Raw genomic sequence first — 26780 nt, 5'->3', positions numbered from 1 at the left:
ATTGGACCTGCCAAGAAAAGCTTCACCTGCTGAATTTCTGCTGGCCATACAGGAAATCTTCCAGGAAAAATGTTGACAACTCTTTATTCAAATTGGTGTCTGTCCCTCCCTTCCTGAAAAATCCCACCCCATACATACACGCTGCTGTTGCTGTCTTAGATTGGGTAATGTGAGGTTCTTGTTGGGCCCAAATTGCAAGAGTGAATGTGCACATCCCAGTACGGCAAAGCTGTTTTGCCCGTGGACAGAGGAGAGGAGTTAGGTAACAGTGGGGTGAGCCCTTTACTTGGTGTGGCCCATCTGAAAAAAACTGCTTGATGGGTTTCAGCTGCATTGGGGCACCTCTCTTTCCCTGCCTTATTTACTCATTTGCCCGCCATTAAGGGGGAAACAGGTGCACATTAATTCATCAGTAGAGTTTAAATTAAATCATTTCACTTCTAAACAAGTCACTCATTTGCAGGCGTATTTAATTAGCACTTCTTCACTGCCAGGTGGATGCTGCTTTTCTCACCTGTTTGCCCTCTTATAGGGTCGTTGGTGATAGAACATGGGAGATTTTTCACCTCCGCATTGCAGAGCAAGACAGTTGCTGTAGTGGTACTGCTGATGCTACACTCTGGGGGATCGGGTGAAGCTATGCCATCCTCGCCTTTATCTTCCATGTCATTGCAGCCGTCTCAGTGTGACTCTGACTGAGCAGAGGTGTGTTTTGTGCTTCAGACTCTACGCTTAGGGCAAGGCCTCCAGGAGGGTTCTGAAGGAGGCTTTTCTGCACAGAGGTTCTACACAGTCTAAAGTGATGTGGCCCACTTTATATCCCAGTATAGGACCACATATGGCTCACAGAATGAATTAAAACAAATGTGGCTTAAAGACACACAAGCAATATAAATAAGTAACTCTATTAAAAAGAGCACCAAAAACACTCAAAGCAATTTAAAAGCACACACAAAAAGAAAAATGTGTAGAACCCCCACCTTCAGAATACACTGCCACAGCAGCCAGTAAATGACCAAAGGCCTGTCTAGACAAAAAAGTATTTCCCTACCAGCTAAAGGAAAGCTGGGTGGGGGGCAGCCTAACCTACTGTGGAAGAGATTTCCACAATCTTGGAACAACCACCGAGAAGGCCCTCTCTTGTGTCCTCACCAAATCCACCTGTGAAAGTGCACTGCTGCCCATTCATCACTTTAGATCTTACCAGTGCAATGGTGTGTGTGTGTGTGTGTGTGTGTGTGTGTGAGAGAGAGAGAGAGAGAGAGAGAGAGAGAGAGAGAGAGAGAGAGAGTAGACATCTTCCTACTTGTTTGCTGAGGATATTACCATATTTATTGAAATGTGGCCTGAAATATAATATTAGGCTTGGGATGGGCTATATTTGCTATGCTTGTCTTGAGCTGTAAAAAAAATCCTGCCAAGACGCAAAATGCTTCCCTACCATTGATTTATTGCAGAGAGGATAGCTTACAAAAAACACAAATGGAATTCCTCTCTGCTAGGTGAAAACAAAAGACATCTGGGTGCCAAATGGACAGGTCCAGGTAGCTATGGACCAGAAACCTGGCTTGTTTCTCTTATGTGTGACATGTGCTTAGTGTGACTTGAGCCCTAGCCTTGAGCTGCAGAGAGCTGGGCTGTGTCTACTCCTGCCACTTTGCACTGCACTGCCTGCTTATTACTCTGATAATAGAAGATTATAGGGTTCCTGTTGGAAACGTCTATTTACATCCTGCATTTCCCAAACCACCTATTAGCAGTGCTGTGATGTCATATCCTCCCTGCTGAGACAGTGAAAATCTCTTTTGTGTGCTGCATTGCTCTTCTTTGAAAGGAATACCCATTGCCACTGAACCTAACATGGGATGCTGTTTTCCTGAAAGGCCTGTGCAGTTTCTTGGACTTAAACCTGTCATTCCTCCAAGTGAACCAGCCCATGTGCGTTTTTGTTTATGACTGCCTCAGCCTGTTGCTCCTGTAATGCAGTGGGAGAAAAGCCCTTAAAGAAGGAAACTTCCCAGCAGTGGTTGTGAGGAGTCAGACTGGGAGAAGTGCCAACACTACCTATACTGAGCTGCTTCGACTTTGTTGCTCATGTGCATTCTACTGTTCTATAAAGTGCTTGCTCTGGTTTTGCTCAGACAATTTTGTCTACCATGCTGTGCCTGTGGGAAACTGAAAAAGCAGCTCTCTGTCCATTGCAGTCTGCATCATGTAGGACTGTTACCTAAATTGCCATGTCAGGCATGAAACAGATCGCATGCCAAGTGTTAACTGGATATCACAATCGGGTGTTTTAAGTTTTGCAGGAGAGCAGGCAGTAGTTGCCGACCTAGTCCTGCCAACTACACTGAGAATTGTGGCAAAAACATTGATCAACGCAGACCAGTGCATTGGATACATATGCTTGGATGGGCACAGCTTCTCCAGCATTTGCTCCATGAACCCATGTTGAAGATGCAGGTGTGAGTTCTCAGCCACTCAAAAATGAAGGAACTTGTACATAGAATTATAGAGTATGATCCAGCTGAGAGAGATTTCTCTGGCTGAGCCCACATAAGAGGAACCAACTGCTAAAGTTCCTATTTAAATTCCACCTGAGTGCTTCTCCACAACCTGTTTCCCATAGAAGGCAGGAAAGGAACATTTACTCTGCAGTCCTGTACTTCTGTAGGACGATGTAGGGTTGAATGGTGTTTTTCCTTCCTTTCATTGCTCTTTAGTTTTCTGGCAGTTGCACATTTGACTTACTGTAAAAAACACGCGCCCTTTTTACTAGTAGCTCTGGTTAGCCTGACACAGTAGATATCACTGTGGCAGAAGGGGAGAGAGGACTTAAGCGTTCAGGGATTTGGGTCTGGTTTAAAGGCCAAATTTATATGGTGATCTGCAAAAGGGTCTAGGTACCAGGGTGGTTGTATCTTTGCAGCAGAGTACTGTTGGAAGGAATTTGCAGGATTGAAACAACAATTGGAATAAATTATTAACTCTTAATCCAGAGCACGTTCCAAGATGCTTTATTCCCAGATGATTATTTGCCACATCAAGTGGTGGGAAAGCAGCTGGAGAGGTTGCAAGGAAAAGGTTGATTATATACACACCATTTCCTCCCTACATATCATGCCTCACTGGTGTGCAGAGGAGAAAGAGAGACTTGCATTAGAATCAGAGTTGGAAGAGATCTTTGAGATCATCTCATCTAGCCCGCTGAATTCACAATTTATAATGCATGATTAAACTACAGCACTTCTGACAGATCTACTGAAATACCTCCAGCAAAGGAGAGCCCATCACCTTCCAAGACTCTGTTCACTGTCAAAACAGTTCTTACCATTAGCAAGTTTCTTCTAATATTTGGTCAAAAAATGCTCCCTTGCAATTTTCATACAATGGTTCCAAAACTGCCATCTGGAGCAACACAGACTCATCCTAGATGCACAGACTCATCCTAGATGCAAACAACACTGTTCATGCCTAAGAGAGAATATATCTACTATACATGTTTGCTTCTGTCCTCAAGCTTATTTTTAAAGATGTTACAGTATTTTGCCCAATAATGCCTCTAAGACAGTTGGGAGTTTATTTTTTCACTGGGCACAGATTTGCAGAGATGCTGCACATCAGAGGATTTACTCATGAGACAACTTTCACCAACTCAAGATGAATCACTGTTTTGACTTTTAGAGAATTCACACAGTGCAAAAAGTATTTAATTGCTGCATTGATTGTAAAGGGCCAATTCAATTTTGGGGGTTGACTTTCAAGATAGGCAAGGCTTCCCCCCCCCCTTTGGGGGGGGGGTCTGCCCAGACTGAATGTGCCGATGGCAAACCAATCTGAAAGCTGATTCACAAGATCTCGCATATGAAACTTTCTTTCCATACTGTTTCACATTCTAGGGTGGCTGGTGTTTATTTCAGAGTTGAAAGGCATACATGCACACATAGAAGTGTGAAAGCTTGTAATCATGCCATGAATTGAGAGAGACAGAAAGAACTTGTGTTTTAGCACTCCTTTTCTCCTCTTCTTTGTTGCAGTCGATTGATCCCGGGCAGCAGTTCACCTGGGAGAACTCCAACCTGGAAGTGAACAAACCAAAGAACCGCTATGCAAACGTGATTGCCTATGACCATTCACGTGTCATTCTGACCTCCATTGATGGTAAGTGTTGTTAGCAGCACCTCATGCTAACAAAATTCTCAGTGCATCAGACCTGAGGTTCAATCCCTGTTTCATGTGATGTCAAGTAACTGTACCATGTTCCAGCTGGCAGAATAACTTAAGAGGGTATCATTCTGGTGGACTCAGTGACCCAAAGAGTTCATGGTTTCCTTACTGTTTTTTTCACTGAATCACTTGAGCACATTCTGAGAAGCCTTGCAAATCAGCCTTTAAACACATTACCATTCTAAAAACTTTTAAGGAAACAGAACTCAAGCAGCCTGTCTCTGTCAGAGTCATATCTGGAGTCCCATCTGGACAGCTTTTGCAGGCATTGATGGTTGGAAGGAGGTACACTTGGGTCTTGGTACTCCTCCAGATCTGCTACTTAATAAAGGTTGAAGACAGACAATAGCTTCTTCAGAGACCATAAGAAAAGCCTGCTGGATCCAGCCAATGGCCCATCTAGTTCAGCATCCCGTTTCACAGTGACCAACCAGATGCCTACAGGAAGTCCACAGGCAGGATTCAAGCACGAGAGCCCTTTCCCTTCCTGTGATTTCCAGCAACTGATATTCAGAAGCATTACTGCTTCCAACTGTGGAGACAAAGCATAGCCATTGTGTCTAGTAGCCACTGATAGCCCTCTCCTCCATGAATTTGTCTAATCTTTTAAAACCATTCAGGTTTGGTGGCCATCACTACCTCCTAGGGGAGAGATTTCCATAGTTTAACTATGTGCTTTGTGAACAAGTTCGTTCTTTCTTTTATCTGTCCTGAATCTTCCAACATTCTGCTTCACTGGATGTCTGCAGCTTCTGGTGTTATGAGACAGGAAGAAAACCTTCTCTATCCCCTTTCTCCATACCATGCATACTTTTATAAACTTCTATCATGTCACCTCTTACTCTCCTTTTCTCTAAACTAAAAAATGTAAAATGCTGCAAGCTTTCTTGAAAGGTTGAAAGAGTGATCTTTGCTCTCCCCCCCCCCTTGCATGGTTTACTCCTTCCTTTTCACCTCTGGTAAACAGGTTTGCAGGGTTTTGTCCAGTTTCAGAACTGGAAAATCCATTTTATCAGTGAAAATTGGGCAGAAGTAAAGTGTGTTCCAGGGGTGGAGAGCATTTGCAGACCACAGGCTGTATTCTCCCCTGGACAACCTTTCAGGGAACAGATGCCAGTACTGGGTGGCAGCTGAAGCAAAAATGGCAGAGCTGCAAATGTTAATGTTTTACCTTTTGTACAGCTGACTAGTTACACACACCCCTTTTTATCCTCCACCCAGGCATGCGTAAGGCGTTATCAGAGTTCAATGACACATTCCAGCCAGGCAAAAACACTCAAAGAGAGTGTGACCCAGGGTCAGTGAGGGGCATGCCTGCAGAGGGTGTATGGCAAGGACCAGATGGAGAGGTTTGGAGAGCTATGTTTGGCCCCCAGTCCAGAGGTCCCCCACCCCCAGAGTACATCATAGGAAGCCTCTCCCCTGTAGTAACAACTATTCCCTGTAGTACAGTCTGTTTCCACTACCAGCATGGTCCAGGATTCTGGCGACCCCCTTGTCTTCTCAACCCCATGAAGGTGCATCCTCTTCCTTTGTCATGCAGGTGTTCCTGGAAGTGACTACATCAATGCTAATTACATTGATGGCTACCGGAAGCAGAATGCCTACATTGCTACACAAGGGCCTTTGCCAGAGACACTCAGTGACTTCTGGAGGATGGTATGGGAACAGCGCACAGCAACTATCGTCATGATGACCCGGTTGGAGGAGAAGTCTCGGGTATGGACAAGTGCAATCCTCTCTTCTGGGCAGAGATAAGTCAGAGAAATGTGGTGCATGTTGATTCTGTGTGTGCAGTGCAGCTGAGATTAGTAGCAGCCTCATATGGTACTGTGACATGGGGCAAGAGGTCCTAAGTGCAGGCCTCTGAGGAAAATAGAATATAGCATTATAGACAAAGATGGTACTAGGATTTTAATGCCAGCCTGATCATCAAGCATAGCCTCCCCACCCTGACCAGTTCTAGAAATCCATAACTGAATACTTTTTATATCAGATTCCAACGTCCTAAATGAGTGATATGACATGGGGGAATGGTAATTTCTATGGCTGTTTCACAGTCTGATGGAGTTTTTGCTTCATCAGTGAATCATGGTGGGAATCTTATCCCATAGAGCTACATACAAAGAATAAAAACTCAGTGTGGCTTCCTGTGTGAAACAGTGGCTTGGGAGGCAGGGCTATGGAGCTCCTCTCCAGCCTTATGCTCAAAGGCATAATGCAGATGTTCAAAGGCATTCAAAGTGGGAGGAAGGAATCGGAACCATTGTGGCAAGTCCCCATCACCTTGCTGGACCCAACCTCCATTAGAGGACAAGTTTCTATACAGGCAACAACAACTCATTTATGTGTGATGTATTTGCACACGACCAACACGTACAAGCAGTGCTAGGAACCTGGAAGATGAACCTGGAAATATGGAGCTCCCTGGAGAGTCCTCCTGGCTCACGAGGAGACCTTCCCCACAGCCCAAAGAGGACCTCAATGTGAGCTGGAGGGGCACCAGGGCTTGCTCAGCTGATGCATGGGGAAGCAGCAACAGTGGCTGTGCTGCCCCACATGTCAGCTGTTTGGCGGGGAAGTTGAGCAACTCAGTAAAGCCCCACTGCCCTTCCAGCTCGCAAGGAAACCCTCTTTGGTGGGTCTGGGGTGAGTTTCCATGCAAGCCACTAGGATTCTCCAAGTTGCTCCCCATTTTACACAATTTTACGTATGCATGCAGGGGCCCAGAATGTAGCTACCACATAAATGGAGAGTTGCTTTTTAGTATGATATGTGCTGGCAAAGGGGGTGGGGGAGGCTCTTCATGCATAGGCTATTGTGCAGATGTGTCCTCCAACACATGGAGGTCAGACATAACAAATAGTGAGATCTGATTTCAATCCCTATCCCCATGTTTACTCTTTGAATGTGCACAGGGATTTCTGAAGGGTTCTTTCACCCCCATATAGCTGTGCCCTTCCCAGTTGCCTGGGTGTCACTGAGCTTAAGATGCATGTGTTTAAAGATATCCTCAGAGACATGGATTTCAGTGTGGAGAACCTTGGACGGAGGGTTCCCCAGAAAGTACCATCTTTTGTAGTGAACATTTATGCTCACAGAATATTTTATGTTTCCATGCCAACCACAGGGCAGAGAGATGTGCACTTGGACTGTGGTTTACTCGTCTCTTTAGTCAAATAGACTTGAGTCAGGAGATTGGAAATGGGGAATTTGCAGAGAGAGGGAAGTAGCTGAATGAAGGGGGGTGATGTATGTGGAGGGAGAAAAGACAAACGCAGGCATGTATCCTTCCTTACTTTGCTGAGTTTTATTGCTGAAAGCAGAACACCAGTGCTTTGTGTGATAAGAGGACAGAACTGAGTTACAGAGAGTGCAATAGGGACCAGCCTATGCTCCATCCTAGGCAAAAAGGAATCAACCCCAGATTATTGTAGAAAAAGCTTGTCGGTATTGATGGATGGTGTGGGGGGGTACCTGTTAAGTGTATCTCCCCCTGCCCCCTTAAGCATTCAGTCAGCAGTGTGAAAGTAGCCTCCTTCATCGTGGATTTGTACAGCTGTTGCTAAGTCTTTGCCAGTGCCTAATAAGAAATGCTAGGCTGGATCAGACCAGTGGTCCATATAGTTGACTTCCTGACACTGCCCCCACCCCCAGATATAATAGACATTTTTACAAAGTAGGAATGAAAATGAGAATCTGTTCTCTGTTGCTATTCTCCCACCATCTGACGTAGTGGCCATTTATGTTTCTTTCCTTCCCATATTTTATCTAGCCTGATTTGAAAACAATTTGTTCTAGCTGCATAACAGCATTCTGCAGCAAAGTTAATCATGCATTCTGTAGCAAAGTTTGTTTAACTAAAAAACCATTCGTTTTAATTTCAATGAATAGCCTCAAGGTTTATGACAATTTCCCCTTGTCATTCTTCCTATACCATTCTTGATCTCTATCCAGCCCCTCCTCAGTAATGTTCCCCCCCAAAGCTAAATAACCCTCAAAACCTTTTTCCACAAGGATGATTGACCTGTTGTATTTTCTTGTCCTTTTCTGTACCAGCTGCTTTCCTATAATGTCCCTTTATTGTGGGGAGGGCAACCAGAGTGATATGCAGTCACCCCAAATACTGCCATATACATGAAACGGATACAATAGGGAAGAGGAGGACAGGGGGCTGTTGCACTGTGTTCATTCTAGAAAAAAGCAGAGGTAGGGAATAGGTTGGTTCTGAAAGTGTTTGTGAACTTAAAGCTAACATAGTTTTCTGGGGCAGGTAATGGCTGTTGCAAACATACCAAAGTGGCAGCAACTTTGTGTGCCAAGCAACTTTGTGCATGAAGCAGTTCCCCACTACCACTCCAATGCAATTCTTCTCCTTCACATTTGTCTTGAGAGAGCTAAAATTGCGAGAATAGGTTGGGAGTTAGTTTGCACAAACAGTTTGCCAAGTAGACATGCCTCCATGTGCTTGCATTTAAGCAGCAGAGTATTTGTCTGTGGTTATTAACTGGGCCATGGAACTCCAATACAGGCTTTTCAGTTTTAGAATAGTGCTTGCATTTAAGGTAAACATGAAATGACCCTTTTTTGTGTGTCAGAATAAATGAATATCCAAAGTCCATTTTGCTTTGTTTTGGGGCTGTCCAGCTATCAGAAGATGCTCCACAGAGTGTGTTTCTCCAAGATAACATGTTCTGTAAGGCCCTTTGGGCACTTGTCTCTCTCCTGCCTCGCTGCTTGTTGAGATGCACATTATCTCCTAGTAGCACACTTCCCCTCCTCCCCCTCCTAATTACTTCCTATGAAATGGAGGGTGCAGTAGTACCCTCAAGGTGACATACTTCAGTGAGTTAGCATACCATCCAGCCAGGTATGGTGGGTAGGGAAGATTCACTGACACACTTGTTCCTCTGCATTGAACTGAGTTCATACCACTACTCTTTAGAAGCCTGCCTTACTACCAGTCACAGATATGATGCACCCACATCAAGGGAACCATCAATTAAGTAGTCATAGTAGCTTCAGGGTGGAATCAGACAAACAGGTACCTGATGGGTGGGAGTAAAAGATTGATCTAAACCAGGCATAAGCAAACTTGGCCCTCCACATGTTTTGGGACTACACCTCCCATCATCCCTGACCACTGGTCCTGTTAGCCAGGGATGATGGGAGTTGTAGTCCCAAAACATCTGGAAGGCCAAGTTTGCCTATGTGTGATCTAAACGCTAGACTAGCTCTTGGGGATTCTCCAAGTGAAAGGATTCACTTTTAACATCTGTCTTTTTCAGTGCTTGCTCAAGCTTGCCCCTTTTCTTATCTCCAAGCTGTCTCCCAGCCTAGGACCTTTGAGCATGGTTTCAGATGAATGCTAGCAAGTAGCACTTTCTCAGGCCCAGCAGCAATGCTGTGTGTGGGTATTGTTGCTCTGGACTTTGACTTCGTGGATTTGGGGAGCTCAATGCTTCAAAAGGTTTCCACTTATTATGGAAAGCAATCAATGGCGGGGTGTACCTATTTGGTGCCTTGTTATGACCTGCAGGGCCTGGCAGCTTCGTGGTACATATCATCCTCACCTTTCATGTTTGCATACTACATAAAAGCATATTCATTCACTGCCTCCAAAGCTTTTGCAATTGGCAGCAGAATCAGCAATATGTGAGTCTCCAGGGCCCTATGTGTTCTGGGGAACTGGCCCAGACTGCCTTTTCCATAGGAAACTTCCCTTGCACTCTCCCAGTTTCTGCACCGCTCAATAGAAAGTGCCCTGAAGCCCAGGTATATTGGAGACCTCTCATCCCATTTTGCAGACAGTGGGTCTTGGGATGTGGCCTGCCTGGTAAAGATATATTCTAAACCAGCTGTTCTTCCTTTGTAGCACTTTTATTAAGGGGGTCTCCTTATTTTCCCAGCAAATGAGGGAGCCACTGGGCACTGCCAGCAGTAAATGAATTTCCAGGTTGTAAGCGTGTTCGTGACATTAATGAGAAGCGAGTGATGCCAGAAGAAAGACTCTCTTATCTGGTTTAGTGCCATCGTGCATCAGCTTCAGCATAAAATTTACAGAGCTTGAAAATGGGGCATAAACATTATGGGTAAATTTGGCAGAAAATGTGAGTGACTCTTATCTGGTCATGAATAAATAATTTTCAATTACCAGTTTGGGCTTTGCTATTAAACCCTAGGATAGAGTACTTGAAAGTTTGTTTTGTGTTTGAACATACACACTGTAGTCTCCCCAGAGTTGGGCAGGAAAAGGGTGACATTTGCTGAAGAAGCAGTTGGACACAGCCAGGCCTGCGCTGCCATTTGCTATATTAGCTGTCACTTGGGCGAGGCAGCTTACCAGTAAGCCAGACAACAGACCTTCCTTCTTGAGCACATACTTCTGTGACCTCAGGAGAACCAGGATCCCAGCTACCTGTAGCTCCTCTACAGACTTCCCCAACTGCCCAGGAAGTTGCTTCTGACCTTAAGCAGTGATTCTGAAGGTGAAGAAGTTGTACCCCAGCAGTTCTAGGGTGCACTTAAATCTCTTATCTAGGCATGTTTACTAAGCCCACCCATTAAAATATCCTCAATTAACAGGCGGAACACCAATGATTTCTAATTAGGGTGTTGTTCCATGTCCTCCATTCCCTAGAAACACACACAGCTAATAACTGAGCTTACCATTACTTGACAGGTCCAGATGATCCTCATTCATTCTCCCTTGTAGAGGTTCTGTTGTAGCCAGGCTTTAGTTGGGAAGGAGAAATAGGGAGAGGCAGAATAGGAAGCAGAGTACAAGGGATGGATGGGTGGATAGGTGAAGCAGGAGGTGGAGAGGAATAGCAGCAGACACACATGGAATTTAGTTTTTAAAATACGGAAGATTTGGGCAAAGGAACAAGACATCTTCCCTGCCACCTCTCTCCACCATGGAATAGAGGAGCAAGCCTATACAGAGAGCAATTTACATCCAGGAAAATGTGTTAGTGCTTCCCACTAATGCATCTTAGTCAAATGGGAGTGGGAAAATTCGTCCTTGCTGTGTGGACTGCCCACAGCGCATTTATTAGACAGGAAGTACACTTCCAGGTCTTGGGCTTTGACAAAGAGAGAGAACTAGATGAAAATATGCTTCATAGCTTGATGCATCTCTCACATATTTGGCACCTTCCCAGCAAAGCAGGCCAATCCTACTTCAGCAGAGAGCAGCACTTTCAGCTATCCTTTAGAGGGGCTCCTTCTATCAGGCATACACTGGCATTTCTTCAGGGCCTGGAGAAGCTCAAGATAAAACCCCCAAAATGTCCATTCCGTGGCTCTGTTTGACTCTGTTCTCTTGCTAGACTTTTTTTTGGTTCAAACTGGCTGTCTCAGTTGCCCTTCAAGAATCTACTACTCCGTCCCCACTTAGAGGATCTTCTCCCCACCTGCTGTCTCCTGGAGAGGGCATTGCCAGTGACCGTCATGGCAGGAACCCTGGCAGATTCCCAAGCAGAGGATGATAGACTGTGGCCAGGCTTCCCACATTCACCACTGAGGGGGAGGAAAGATCAGTACATTTGTCTACAGACACCAATCTTCTCAAAGAGCAGGGAAAGGACAGAAAATTACAGGGGAAGAAATTGCTTTTGAATAGACCATTTCTCTCTGTTGCACTCCCCTTGCCCATTAACATTCTTGCTCCTTATTCCTACCTTTGAGTACCAAGTATCTTGTCTTTCCTTGTTTCCTACCAGACCATCCAGTATTACTGGCCTTTTGCAGAACAAAGTAGAGGGTCAAACAAAAATACCCACTTGCTTTGTAAGCCTCAGCCAAATGCAGTAAAGGTGTTTTGCATTTCTACACTACTCAGAGTGTGTCTATACCAGCCATTGGCTCCTAGCAGGGGCAATTTGAGTAAGGCGAGAAAACCAGGCTCTGAGGCATCTTAGGGGCATATGTGGAGCCCATTGATAACTTCACCCCCAAACATTGACCCATTATTTCCTTTTTCTCATTGCAGGTGAAGTGTGACCAGTACTGGCCAGGCCGTGGTACAGAGACCTATGGATTGATCCAGGTGACATTGCTGGACACAGTTGAACTTGCCACGTACACAGTTCGGACATTTGCCCTCTACAAGGTAAAGGAGGAAGGAAAGTGTGGGCTGCCAAGGTCTTGCAAGAGCGCCCAGGAAGTATATTTCCCAGAGAGTTACATGAAAGTGCAAGGAGTTATACTGACTCTTTCACAGATGCTTGAAGTGAGAGAACCCATCATCAAATACAGGCTGAAGTGGAAGAGCCATCTACACACATTTCACTCCCAGCCCAGTCTTGCCTTATTCTGCCAAGGAGCTTATTCTTTGTGCATCTTGGCCTTGCAGTGAAGGCCAAGCCATTTGTTCTCATTGTGCTGGTGAACTAACCTGAAGGTTAGAATGGCCTGAGGAATTCCGTCTATCTATACAGCTATCTATACAGCTAAGCAGCTGATAAAATACAGCAAACAAAAAATCACAGTGGGCAGCCAAAAATTCAGCATGAAACAAAAATAGAACAGAACAGATTGTGAACATATTATGAAAGGAAGTGTATGGAATGAATGAGGAACCACCAGCCAGGTGCCACGTGCAGCCCTGAAGCCTCCATATCTAACCCACAGCCTCCCCTCTTCAGTGTCACACACACACCCAGCAGCAACTGGGCTTGCAACAGCCTTTCCTCTGAGCAGACAATAGTCTGTTTTGAATCCTTAATGCGGGGAGGGGGCATGAGTGTGCAGAGTTAGAGAGGAAAGAATTAACCCTCCCTTTCCCATATACTGAGGCCCCACCACCCAAAGTTGCCTCCTCCCCACAGAAAGCAGCCTTCTATTGGCTCAAATGAGAGGCTGTTTCCAAGAACAATCTTTGTTGAGATTGCGGCTGGGGAGGGAAGAATTAACTGTCCCCTCCCAATCTGCAATCACCATAAATGTTGCCTCTTTCCCCTCTGGGAATTAGGCTTTTCCCCCAAGCCTAATTACTTGTAGGGTGGGGGGAGGTGAGTATTAACGTCTGTGTGTGCCATGTAGGATGGTAGTATGTATCTGCTGTGTGTGTGAACACTTGAGAGTATAGTCCTCTCCAGATGTTCAGAATGTGGCTGTACAACATGCAGGGAGCATCTATAGTCACAAAAGGCTGCTTACTTCACACAGTCCTCTTCCACAAGTTGGAAGGCAAAATGATGAAGGGGCTAATGTAGCACACTCATCCCTGTTGTTTCCCCACCCCAAAAAGACCCATTGAAATTTTACCAATTGAAGAGAGCTTTTGTCATCCATCCCTCTGTTTTGGCCCAACCACCATAGGGCTGTGGCCATGAGGCAGTGCAGCCCTTGGGCTGAAACAAAGGGTTTCCCATCCCTGGTGTACAGTAATCCTGTGCCCTGAAGTGTCTGAAGGCATGGAATTTCTAAACCAGAGAAATAAGCCCACTGTCCACTGCACCACCACTAGCTGGCATATTTTGGCTTCTTCCATAGAATGGGTCCAGTGAAAAGCGGGAGCTGCGGCAGTTCCAGTTTATGGCTTGGCCTGACCATGGGGTGCCGGAGTACCCTACCCCGATCTTAGCCTTCCTGAGAAGAGTGAAAGCCTGCAACCCCCCTGATGCTGGGCCAGTGGTTGTACATTGCAGGTAAGGACTAGTAGTATAAAGGAATGGGAAGGGCCTGCCAGTCTCTGTATTTTGGCAGGGGTGCACCTGTTGGGATTTACAGTCAGCCTGGCGCCACTGCTGCTGCTGCAAGAGCAATGAAATCAGCATTATAGCCCTCTGCTAGCATAAGCAGCACTTTGCAGTCAGTGCCCATCATCGCAACACTTAATTCACTATTTTTACCTGAGAAGCAACAACAATATTTTAAAAATTAAAACATTTCAGAGGGGAATTCTGCATATTTATTATATATTTATTTTATTGCATTTCTATCCTACCTTTTCCTCCAAGGAGCTCAAGGTGGGGTACATGGTTTTTCCTCTCTCCATTTTATCCTCACAACAACCAATGGCAATAATACTGATGACAGAAACCCACAAATCCATCTCACATAAAATGCAAGCATACTTTAGCATCCATAAAATGTGCAATTATTACTCTGTTATTGACTTGCTTCTATTTCCCCCCTGTACCTGAAGGCTTAGGCTAGCTACAACATATTAAAATGAACCTTCAAGGTAGAATATCTAACTGAACCACACAGCATGATGAAATATCCCAGCACCATGCATACACAATTCAGGAAACTGTTATGCCTAATCTAAAGTTACAGCTCAAACATTCATATTCTCCTAACAAGTATGTGCATTCACAACACAAAAACATATGGGGCACCATTCTGCACAAACATTCACATGCCATCTATTTACAGAGCATGACACACCATCTGCATGTGCACTCATATAATCTCTTGCTGCACTTCAGGATGGAAAGAAATGGCTGCTTCAGCCACAAACATTAGTTCACTAGGAATCAGCATCTTATCTGGCCAGTGATTTATCTCTTGTAGCTGAGTGGGAACTATTACTGAACAAACCACTTCATCACTGCAGCTCTCACGAACTCCTTAGAAACGGTATTTAATGCTCTCCCTTCATGCTCTGGTTCAGATGGGAGCGGTGTATAATTAACACACGCTCTCTCCCTATTAAAACCCTGTTAGGAATTTGACATGAGCAGCAGCAAGGAGATGTCCTGCTGTAGAATTCTCAGCTGTCAGACATCACATTTGTTGTTTGTTGGCGTGTTTTTGGTTGTGCTGGTTTGTGCACTGGGAGCAGGACCAAGTTATACACTTCAAAAAGCCTCCACCAAGGAAGATTTGGGTTTGCTGGTTTTGTAAGAAGGAACATTACTCAGAAAGTGTGCACAGGGTGGGGGCAGAGAGACCATAGTGCAGAATCCTCATTCCATTTGCTCTATTCAGGTGCGTTAACCTGCCTCTCTGAGGGTTCTTCGGAGAAAGTTTGAACTTGAGGATTATCAGTCCCTGCAGTATGCAGTGGGTTGGGGCAGGGCTTGGTGAAGGCTTAGAACTGACTCTGAAGGAAGTACTATTTCATGTTTTTGTGCCATGCTTTTACAGCGCCGGTGTGGGCAGGACAGGCTGCTTCATTGTAATCGATGCCATGCTTGAGAGGATGAAGCATGAGAAGACAGTGGACATCTATGGGCATGTGACATGCATGCGCTCACAAAGAAACTATATGGTGCAGACTGAGGATCAGTATATCTTCATCCACGAGGCCTTGCTTGAAGCAGCCACCTGTGGAAACACTGAGGTGCCCGCACGCAACCTCTTTGCTCACATCCAGAAGCTGAGTCAGGTACCTCCGGGTGAGAGTGTCACAGCAATGGAACTGGAGTTTAAGGTGAGCAGAAGAGCATTTGCAAATTTTCCACATGTCAACACACAGAGTGATCAAGGGGCTGCTCAGCTGGAACTTGCACCCCTGCCTGTCATCCCCCACAGATCTGTGAGCAACTATGAAGAGTTGATTCTTGGGTTGAAGGGAGATTTTCTAGGGATAATGATTCTTTTGTAAATTTCTAAACCAGGTAGGAAGTGATTAAAATATATTTGCATTGCAGAGTGAGTGTCCTCGACATTTCCCTCCTAGAACGGCAGCTTCTGGCAAGGATATAAAAAAGCAGATTGATATGAAGTTCTCAGCAACATTGCTTTGCAGAGTGGCTGGAGCTGCATCCAAAATCAGATGCAGATTGGGCATTAGTGGTAATTGATGTCACTATGAACAACTTCGCTGGAAATGTTTCTAGTTTAAATACTTGAGATGTCAACAGCTCCAGTGCCCCCTGCCTTCCTCCACTTGTACTTCTCCCTAGTATGGAGGAGGAGAGAGGGAGGGCCACTGTCAGGCTTAGCTGGCATATTGCCTGCTGCAATTTAAGGAAGTAAAGTCCCCTGGTTGTCACAATTGTCTTTGCTTGCCAGCACCAACACCCACACTTGTGTCGGCTTCACACCAATTTTTTCTTACAGCCTGGATACAGGCTGCAATTTTTGCTAATGCCCACATTCTCCAATGATGTGCATTTGTACAGCAAAGGCGGGGGGGGGGGAGATAGTTCCTGTGGGGAAGCAGTGAAGCATGTAGAGTGTGAAACAGACTGCGGAAGCCCCGCTCTACCCTGGGAATAGCCTCTTGCAAAACAGCAGCCATGGAGTCAAAATATTGACTTGCTGTGGAAACGGCACAAAGCAAAACAGCATTGCCTCTTTGCTCTGAACACTGCTCACACTGGAGGTTTTTTGGGGGTGGGGGATTGGACAAGGCTCTCACCTCCACCTGCACCTATTCCCAATCCCCAATACTTCCCCAAAGGAGAAGTGAACAAGTGGGGGGTGCTATGCTGCTGCTCCTGGATTCTGACATCACTGCTCAATGAACGTGAGAGAGGTAATGGCAGCAAGCAAGAGCAGCTGCTGTCACTACTTGCTAGATGGCTTGCTTTGCCCACCACTGGCTTGCTGTACTCTGCGGGTGAGTGAGCAGAGTGGTAACAGCCTCGCAATGAGAAGAGGAGGAGTTACTGCCGCTTGCTTACTCACTCCAGAAGAGCCAAGGGGCAAGCAGGTGGCAGTGGATGCTGCTCTTCCTTGCGGCTGCCACCACTCCCAAGAGAGATGATAGAGGAGACTGGTTGAATTGATACTGGTGAGGAGAGTGAACAGCTGTCACTCAGTGGTAGTGGGAACTAGGCCTAGCCTGCTCCCAGTGCCAACCAGAGGGAAAGGCAGACATGGAAGCAGGTGGCAGCATCTGCTTCTTACTGCTGATGCTTATTGCCTGGAAAGTGGAGGCAAGTAGGCAGTGATAATGAGGAGGAACAACAGGCCTCTGGCAGTCAGTAGTAGACCTCAACAGATGTCAGCAGCTCAGATTGCAGCCCTGTTTCTGTAAGCAACTTGGTTGTATGTGCCATGCCATACATCAGAGCAGGAGCCACAGAGTGAAAGAAGTGGATGGGTAGAGCTGCAATAAGAATTAAGGGGGAAAGGAGTGGAAAGTGAGTTACATGGAGCAAAACAGATTCCTAAGTCCTCATACAATTAGAAAGAAACTGGGCAGCACATCCATAAAGGGTCCCCTAACTCTTTCTGGTAGAGAATGTAAAAAATGGTCCTTTTCCTGCCAAGCAAGGAAGCTGTCCTGCAAGGAGATGAAGCTACTAGGCTAAACATGGGCTTATCTCCTGGAGCGGTGGAATTAGCACTGAGCAGCTGGGAATGGGTGGCATTTATAGAGGACCTGTTGGCTGCAGCTCTTCCTAGAGCTGCTTAGAAGTATACATGGGGCTTGCTTTCTCCTTCTGAGTAGGTCTAATGAATGGGAGACACTGCTGGGCTCAACCTGAGTTTCAACTCTCTCTCTCTCTCTCTCTCTCTCTCTCTCTCACACACACACACACACACACACACACACACACACACACTAGCAAGGTGCTGGAGGAGGGGGTGTCCCAATATTAAAGTCCCCTTGAGCTGGATGTTTTCTAAGAAGCAGCCTCTGAAGATAGGGAGCTGTGGAGTTTAACCCAGTTGTGTTAAAAACCACCAGAGAGTCCCACTCCCCTTCTTCTTCAGAGGTTTGGGTCCTGATGAGTGCTAACAAACGTCTTAAAATACCAATCTCACAAATTTTGGTATTCTCTGCAATGTCCTGTGCTGAGGCTCCCTCTAAGTATAGGATATTTCAGCCATGGGCCAGAAGTCCCCAGCATGAGACAGAAGGCAAGGGTTGCTCAGAAGAGCAAGGTACATGCTTCTAAGCAGGTCAGGCATGATGTTAGAATGAGTGTTAGTAAGGTGCTAATGAGTAAAAGCAAATAACAAGAGCTCCCAGGGGAAGAATACTATAGAGTGACCCTAAGTACCCACCTAAGACACACACACACACACACACACACACACCCCTATGTTTTTAGGTGTACAAGTAAGATGTTTTAAAATGTGCATCTAAAATCTATAGTGTGAACTTGAAGAACAGGGTACGCTCATCATGGAGTTGTGACTGGCTATAGATCCTTGCTGAGCTTGTCTGCATCATGGGTAAAATGACCCTACTTCGGCTGAAAAGACATCCTCCCAGGGTCTTGCCTCCTCAGGACCTTTGCCAGGGTAGGCAGGAATTTTCTTCCTTTTCAAGGCTGCTGGAATGCCCCCTATATTTCAGCTGGGCAGAGGGGCTGATTTAGGCCAGCTTCCTGCATCTTTTGTTACCTCGGTCATTATTCTATGTGGCAGAGTGAATAAATGTGTGTACATCATATGGGAGCTGCTCCTCCCAGAGTAGTTACAACTTCTGTGTGCCCCTGTCCCCCTCTAATCTGTACTTCTCCCCTGACAGCTCCTCGCCAACTCTAAAGCACATACCTCACGATTCATCAGTGCCAACCTCCCCTGCAACAAATTCAAAAACCGCCTGGTGAATATTATGCCCTATGAGCTGACACGGGTTTGCCTGCAGCCAATCCGAGGCGTCGAGGGCTCAGATTACATCAATGCCAGCTTTGTAGATGGCTATAGGTAATGTAGTCATTCTAAACAGAGTTTAAACTCTCCTCCTGTGATGTTGCTGTGCTGCTGCTTTACTTTTCTTTTTTTCAAAAAAAAATGATGCTATTATACAGTATCAGTAGAAATCATAACATTAACCACATCCTAAATATTTCAACATTTCATTAATATATTAAAATAATTTTAAATTGAAGCTTACATCCTTAAATAGGCATCTTAGAATTATCATCTGAAATCTAATAAATTACTAAAATAGGTATGTTCAATATTTAGTTATAAATATATTTATAGTATATAAATTACTTTTAAATTTGAATATAAGCTGGACAGCTCTATCTTTCAATAAGAGCACAGACACTAGCCTTTCATTAGCAAACATGGGGCTTTTTTCAAGCTGCCTATTCCCCGACTCTTCGTGACCCCATGGGCGTGCTCTGGTCCATGGGGTCACGAAGAGTCGGACATGACTAAACGACTAAACAACAACAACAAATTCCCCAGAGCCTGGGATCCTGATAGAAGTTACCTTTTCCCTCTCAGGCTTTATTAGCCTGGGGGTGACAGGTACTGGCTCCTGCATCCTCAGCTTTTCATTAGCCAAGATACTGCTGGGAACCAACTGTACAGTTCACCACCCACAATGGGATTGCCTTGCAAAGTTGTTCACAGTGCTGCAGTAACAGCAACTGAAATGCATCCTGTCACTTGAAAGCAAAGAAACAGTGAGAAGAGCAAATCTGCCTCCAAAATGGACTTGGGGATCCTTGAGGAGGGCTGCACCCTCTGCGTGGGGGCAAAGGAAGCATTGTCCTATAACTTACTCCCTGCCCCCATCTCTGAGACACCCCATGAGGCTACAAAAACAGCTGTGAATTGGTAGTGCAAAAGATATCTTGGGAGAGCATTTGAGTGGCAGAGGTCCAGCAACATGGGGAGGCTTTTCAGTGCAAAACAGGAGCCTGATGCCAGGCCTCTAGGCTGCTGTGCTGGAAACAGAAGAGCAGATGAGGTCCTGGCCACTTATCTGCTTCAGATTTCAAGTGCCCAGAGTGTGTTAGAGCCGCCACCTCCATGTGTCTGGTGCTGCAAGAGAGCTGCTAAGGTTGGGAGGGGGGCGCTGGCAAAAATGTGTGCCAAAGCAGCAGGTGGTAGCATTTCATGTCCTACCTAAACCGTCCCTGCAGGCCCCTGTTTATCTCTTCCCGTCCTTCCCTTTGAAGTGAGCAATCGTTCTCCACTTTATCTAAAGAGATCAATTGGCCCAAGGAGCTACAGACGGCTCTGAAGCTGCATCTTTATTAGCGCCTTTGTTTCTGCCACCTCCCCTCCCCCCCCGCCCCACTCCTGCCTTTTATGATGTCTTATAAATCCACCTTGGAACAGCTTCCATCTCTGTCCCACACATTACAGCTGTCCTACAACAGATTCATTAATTTTTAGCACCAGTGGAGAGATTAAATGAGAGTGGATAAGGCTGAGAGCCTAAGTCTACATTCAAGGATCTGTAGTGCCCCATAGTGGTAGAATACAGATGGCACAGATTCTCTTTTCAATTTTCTGACTTATTTTCCTACATATCACTGTGGAAACAGGATTCACTGTCTTCTCTGGTAGCAAATGTCGGGGTCTGTGTATGTATTTGCTCACTACTGTCTAATTTCTGTGAAGTCAGCAATGTAGCTAGAGTTTTGCAGTGGCAGAAATTCCACCCTTTGGGGTCATGTACAACATGCGGGTGGCGCTGTGGGTTAAACCACAGAGCCTAGGACTTGCCGATCAGAAGGTCGGCGGTTCGAATCCCCGTGACGGGGTGAGCTCCCGTTGCTCGGTCCCTGCTCCTGCCAACCTAGCAGTTCAAAAGCACGTCAAAGTGCAAGTAGATAAATAGGTACCACTCCGGCAGGAAGGTGAACGGCGTTTCCGTGTGCTGCTCTGGTTCGCCAGAAGCGGCTTAGTCATGCTGGCCACATGACCCGGAAGCTATACACCGGCTCCCTCGGCCAATAAAGCAAGATGAGCGCCGCAACCCCAGAGTCGGTCACGACTGGACCTAATGGTCAGGGGTCCCTTTACCTTTACAACACACATCCTATACCAGTGTTTCCTGCACACCTCAAAGGAACTCACACAATTTTACAAAAAGCTTACTGTAGAGTTGTAGCACTACTCTGGTATTATATTTCACCCCACGTGTGCATTTTAGAAGATCCAACTGGTGTAATAACATTAGTTACTCCAACTTATATAATATGCCTCTTCTCACATTGAGTAACTTTGGCTAATTACTTAGTGCCTTTGTGTTAGTACTCTACTTTCATCAAGGGACCTCTGATAGCCTTATTGATCTCATAGTTGGTTGTGGGCAAGGACTACAGAAGGAAGCAGCTAGATGCTATCAGAGATCCAGATGTGTGGCACAAGTCCTCCTCTCCTCCCCCAGCAAGCCCTTTAACTAGTTCTCTAGACCTAACTGTTAAGCATCTCCTTTCCATCCCAGAAGTGTCAGTCATCTACCACTCTGAAATGTTTGATACCTTGCAGGCAGCAAAAGGCCTACATTGCCACACAGGGACCCCTTGCTGAAACTACAGAGGATTTCTGGCGGATGCTGTGGGAGCACAACTCTACCATTGTGGTGATGCTGACCAAATTGCGAGAGATGGGGCGGGTAAGCTAGCACTCTCAGCTACCAAGTGATGTCTATTCTGGGGCTGTTTCTCCAGTGAGATTCCAGGTGTACGGCCCAGTCTTGGGAGCAAATATTTTGCTTTCATTCTCCTAATGCTAGAGGGTACTGAAGTCACTGCTAAAGGTGAAGCTCATTGCACTGATGTCTTCAGACTGTAACTGTTTTGTGGGAGGGATTCAATTGCATACGAGTAAATTTAGGTTTGTGCTATTGAAGTGAATTAAAACTCTTGCACAACAACAAAAATGACTTTTTTGTGGTGGTGGGAAAATGCACCAGAAATATAGCAACTGATCGACATGAAGTCATATAACCTCCCCACAAACAAATCAGGTGATTGCTGAATAAACAGTGAGCATTGTATAACCTCCTTGTCAGCTTTATTTAAATAAATCAGAATGTATGCTCAATAAGCACGCAATCTGCAGGAGTCATTCATCTCCAGCTACATGGCTGACTAGCTCTGCTGGGACCCAGCTGGTGAACAAGTATCCTCTGCAACCATCAATGGACTTGATCCCCCTGGCCCGCTCAAACTTTAAGAGGAGCTAGCAGCTTCAGGTTTCTTGCTTTGCCCAGAGCCAGCAAAAAAGGGGCATTTGGGCTAGAACTGAGGTTTTCTACCTAGTAACTTGGCATGAAAGAGCAGGCTGATTGCTAATCAGGAAGTCATGGGAAATGGAGGCGTGCAGGAGCAAGGGGAGCCTAATCAATCACATCATGGCAGGAAGGAAGAAATAGATCAGTGTCTTGCTGCACATATTAGAGCATGGAGTTGTGTGGGTATTGTTCTACCCAACAGGACAAGATGTCAAAAGGCACCTCACTCTAAAATATTCAAGCTTCAGTCACATCACACATTTTGACTGTAACAATTCTGACTCTTCCTTTGCTTTTCAGGAGAAATGCCACCAGTACTGGCCAGCAGAGCGTTCTGCTCGGTACCAGTACTTTGTGGTGGATCCCATGGCTGAATACAACATGCCCCAGTACATTCTGCGTGAGTTCAAGGTCACTGATGCCAGGGTGAGTACCGCACAGCCTACCCTGAATTCCCCAATATTTATTTCCCATTACTGCTCAGAAATTGCAAGTAGCACAGGACAGAAGGGCTTTATCTTCAACGTGCATCCGATTGTCCATTGCTTTATCACCCTCTGCATTGGTGTTACTGTGTGTCAAGTGGCTGAGACAGCTGGAAAGCAGAAGCAAGGATTTCAATTGTGTTTATATCTACTACACCCTGCCATATAAAACAAAATACTCACTAAGGGGCAAAAGAAATCTGCTTAGGTCAGCTGGGCCTCCCCTCCTCAAGGCTTTTCTGGCACCAGTAGGAAAGGCCTGACCATGAAGGCTGTCTTGTGTTTTGAGAGGATGCAGTGACTATATCTCCCTTTAACCACAACTAGGATGGACAGTCAAGAACCATCCGGCAGTTCCAGTTCACGGACTGGCCTGAGCAGGGAGTACCAAAAACTGGAGAGGGCTTCATTGACTTCATTGGGCAAGTTCATAAAACCAAGGAGCAGTTTGGCCAGGATGGGCCCATCACTGTACACTGCAGGTAAGTTCTGCTGTTTGCTTGTCCATGGAAGCTGGCTAGGTGCTGTGTGCCAGTGGTGAGGAGGCTGGGGTCATCAGGGAAAGCTAGATTACTACTGCAGAGATGGCCTCACCTTTCTAGGTATAGAAGCCATTTCCTTGGTAAAAGGCAGGGGAAATCTCTGCTTTGTAGTTTTGAGCACACAAAAACATTGTGGCACTTGTAGAGAGATATTTTAGCTTTTGGGAGAGCTTCTTTTGATCTTTGTGATCTTTTGATGCTTCAGTTCCCTTTCACTGTGTCTCTTTCTCTCTTCCTTATGTGCAGTGCGGGGGTCGGACGCACAGGGGTGTTCATCACATTAAGCATTGTACTGGAGCGCATGCGCTATGAGGGCGTAGTTGACATGTTCCAGACTGTGAAGACCTTGAGGACACAACGACCAGCCATGGTGCAAACAGAGGTAAGCCACCAGCCACATGCTTGCTGCTGCACAGAGGACTGGGGGCAAGCATTTAGGACCAAAACTTTGCTTTCACTTGCTTTCAGTATGGAAAAGGGATGTAACTTTCTCTGTAAGTAGGCATATTCCATATAAATCACATCAAGCAGCCACCAATCTTGCCCCCATTCCCATGTTGATGTGTTCTATGAGATTTATAGGGTACATACAATCTTCTCCTTTGGCGATCACTCATAGCCGAGTAAGATTGTCTTCCATAAACACAGTTTTAACAAAGAGTCTGTAAGTGACTGTGGAGGCCAGTTCTGGATCCACACATCCTTCCACAGTGGGGACATTGGTTTCTGGGTGGGAGTTGATCACGGTGTGGCTTTGCCAAGCATGCCTTCCTCTTAGCACATTTCTCCCTTGCATCCTGAGTTTGCGTGTCTTCAAAGCCCATGATACCTTTGGTAAAGGCTGTTCTCCAATTGGAGTGCTTGCAGGCAAGTGTTTCCCAATTGTTGGTGTTTATACTACATTTTTTAAGATTTGCCTTGAGACAGTCTTTAAACCTCTTTTGTTGACCACCAGCATTACGCTAAGCTATGACTGGCACAACTAGTATCTACAGCATCTTCTGAAGCCTGTAAAAGGCTTTAAAAAGGTGAGACAGCTGGATCGGTCAAGACTGATGAAGCCACATCAGAGCGCCTTCCAGCCAAGATTTCTCACCATGAGTTAAACCCCACTCTGGGTTAGTCCCAAAAGGTAGTCATGGTTATACTGTGCAAAAGAACAGTGCCATCAAGCATTTGCAAAGGATTACACATGGCCAGTGGCTATCCTCTGGTTAGAACCCATGCTGTTTTCTGGTCTAACTTGATGGCAGCTTGGATTGGCCTCTCTTTCACCTGATCAATGCGACCTTTGATTCTGTGCTGTTCTTTGTGTAGTGCAAGGATATCAGAACCAGTGGTTGGATGGGTCATGAGACGGAGAGCAGAAATCCATAATTCATCCTCCTTTTTATATAGGACATATTTCACTGGTGCATCATGAGAGTAAATTACATTGCTAAAAATTCAGTACTTGGGTTTCCCATACAGTCAGCTTGCTGCTCTCCCACCTGCAGTTTAACTGGAACTTCACTCCCAATCTAAGCTTACTGTACTAATCTGAGCAAAATGACCCCTCTTTACATCAGATGCAGGGCTTGGTGCTAACCAGCTGCCTCTTTTAGAGTGAGGTGGTGAAGGAGTCCGCTTGCAGGTATTTGCACCATGATGTGATAGAAGTGGTGGTCTCCTTTAGAGGCTTTTTGCTTATCCCATTCTCTTCCTTCTTCTCCAGGACCAGTATCAGCTGTGCTACAGGGCTGCACTGGAGTACCTTGGCAGCTTCGATCACTATGCAACGTAACTAGCGCTTTCAGCCAGTTGCAGCGGGAATGTCCAAGAGCAGAGACGGGTTCTTCCCAGCCAGCCACCCATTTGTTAGTCCTTCTGTGCAGATGCTGCTGCTGTTGTTGCAGCATCAAGCCTCCCCATGACCAACCAGTTCTGACCACAGTATTTGGGTTCATTGCCACAGCGCCAAAGGTGGGACCAGCTTCTAGCGTTTCCAATTTCCAGATGAATTTCTGTTAATGCCCCCACTCCTCCTCCTCCCCTTGACAGCATTTCATGGTGAGAGTCACTGGGTGGATGGAATGGGATCTTTTATATATGTAAAATAGTTAAACTTAGTCTTTTATATCTTTTCTTTTTTAAATTCTTTTGCAAGTCTTAATGTTTTGCTCAAGCAAAACAGAAGAATGGAGGTGGTGGGGTTTGAATTTCCTTTTGCTTCCCCCGCCCTTAACTCTTTTGTTGTCTCAATCAAGGTGGTGCTGCCCATTTTCGGGCAGCCCCAGGTTAATATTAGTGGCTGGCTCACAGCTCTGGGACCCTTCCACTCCCTCTTCAGTCCTTTGTAGAATATTCAATTCCACAGAGCTGGAGCCAACTTAATGCTTATTTCTAAAGCCTTTTATTCATAAGCCTGTCTGTCAGGTGGGACTCCAGCAGCTATTAGATGCTTGGTCCTATTGACATGTGTCCAGTGACCTCATATTTGTCAGCAGATCCCTTATGAACTTTCCATTTGAGTGAGAGACCCACTGCTTGGGATTCTCTTGTTAAGATGGGGGGGGGGGGAATGTGGCATCCTTGCCGCACGAAAACCAAGTTCCCAAAAGGGACCTGACCGACACATTTATTTAGTTCTTTCTGTGCCAGTAGCATCCTGAGGTGCTGTTGCCTAGGCAACTGTGGCCAACCAAGTGCATTGGAGCACCTTCCAAGGTGAAAGAGCACAACTCTGGGAAGTCAAGCCTTCCTGCACAAACAACCCCGGCATGGGGGTGCCTTGGCTATTAGGGAGGGAGGGGTGGGATTCTTCAGGTAAGGAATTCAGTTCTCAGAGGCTGAGTGTAACTATAATTTCTGCTATCCTGTACCACATTTAAAAGTCATTAGAATGCTGTATTTTTCACTATGACAGGATGGTCTAATTAACCAATGTGGCAAGGCTACTGGACTTAATTTAACGGTACTATATATTAATACTCCTTATTCTCTCTCACTTGCACTAAAGGCAGGGAGATTACAGCCTTCTCCCAGGTGCATAGTTCTATAAATAAAGGTGGTGGAAAGGTCTCTAACTATATTATCCAATGTATTCAAATTACATTGAAATCAACAATCCTGGGTTGGTGATGTTGGAGAGAACATTCATTTTTACCTTGTGAAAGCATAGTGCTGTAGGGGTCACTGTTGTATACAGTCTGTTTTCTATTTGTTAATAAAAATCTACAGCATCATTGCATAATTCTTGATGTTAATAAATTTGAATAATCGGGTTTCCTACATGTTCGTTTTGCTGTCTTGTTTTATTTGCCAGTTAGCAGATAAACCTGTAGTTACCCTGGCAGGAGCTCCAAAAGACCACAGCTCTGTGGGAGTGAATCCTACCTGTCCATGTGGTGGAAAGCAGAACTCAAACAAAATTCTGTGAAAGCAAAATGCTCTTGCTTGGCTGCTCAGACAGACAAGAAAAAGGAGGAACGGCTGGAACAGTTCGCTTTTCAGTAGAAGAAGGGTGTGCCATGAATCATTTCCACATTGACAATTTGGCTGCTGAAACAATAGCACTTACATGATAGTATGGAAGTGCTTCTGTTTGTAATACACTACATGTGTCATATATGGGAATGTTGAGGGTGGCAGGAGAGGATACAGTGGTACCTCGGGTTACAGACGCTTCAGGTTACAGACTCC

The 26780-nt window shown here is 45.6% G+C and overlaps 1 protein-coding gene across 15 annotated transcripts in view; it reads left to right on the top strand.

Annotated features, from left to right (window-relative positions):
• PTPRF (protein tyrosine phosphatase receptor type F) overlaps positions 1 to 26371 on the top strand; it is a 467761-nt gene extending 441390 nt beyond the window's left edge. For all 15 annotated transcript variants that reach the window (XM_077928818.1, XM_077928817.1, XM_077928822.1 and 12 more), the window contains 11 exons: positions 4038 to 4161; positions 5771 to 5946; positions 12221 to 12340; positions 13726 to 13880; positions 15328 to 15613; positions 18614 to 18792; positions 21325 to 21451; positions 22373 to 22498; positions 22885 to 23039; positions 23346 to 23481; positions 24814 to 26371. In XM_077928818.1, coding sequence (XP_077784944.1) covers positions 4038 to 4161; positions 5771 to 5946; positions 12221 to 12340; positions 13726 to 13880; positions 15328 to 15613; positions 18614 to 18792; positions 21325 to 21451; positions 22373 to 22498; positions 22885 to 23039; positions 23346 to 23481; positions 24814 to 24882 — 1653 coding nt within the window. In that variant the 3' untranslated portion in view covers positions 24883 to 26371. The remainder of the gene's footprint in view (positions 1 to 4037; positions 4162 to 5770; positions 5947 to 12220; positions 12341 to 13725; positions 13881 to 15327; positions 15614 to 18613; positions 18793 to 21324; positions 21452 to 22372; positions 22499 to 22884; positions 23040 to 23345; positions 23482 to 24813) is intronic.
• The last annotated feature ends 409 nt before the right edge of the window (positions 26372 to 26780 follow it).

Source organism: Podarcis muralis, chromosome 5 (assembly GCF_964188315.1).
Source record: "Podarcis muralis chromosome 5, rPodMur119.hap1.1, whole genome shotgun sequence".
Classification (NCBI taxonomy): Eukaryota; Metazoa; Chordata; class Lepidosauria; order Squamata; family Lacertidae; genus Podarcis; species Podarcis muralis.
This window is presented reverse-complemented; position numbering and strand designations above follow the sequence as displayed.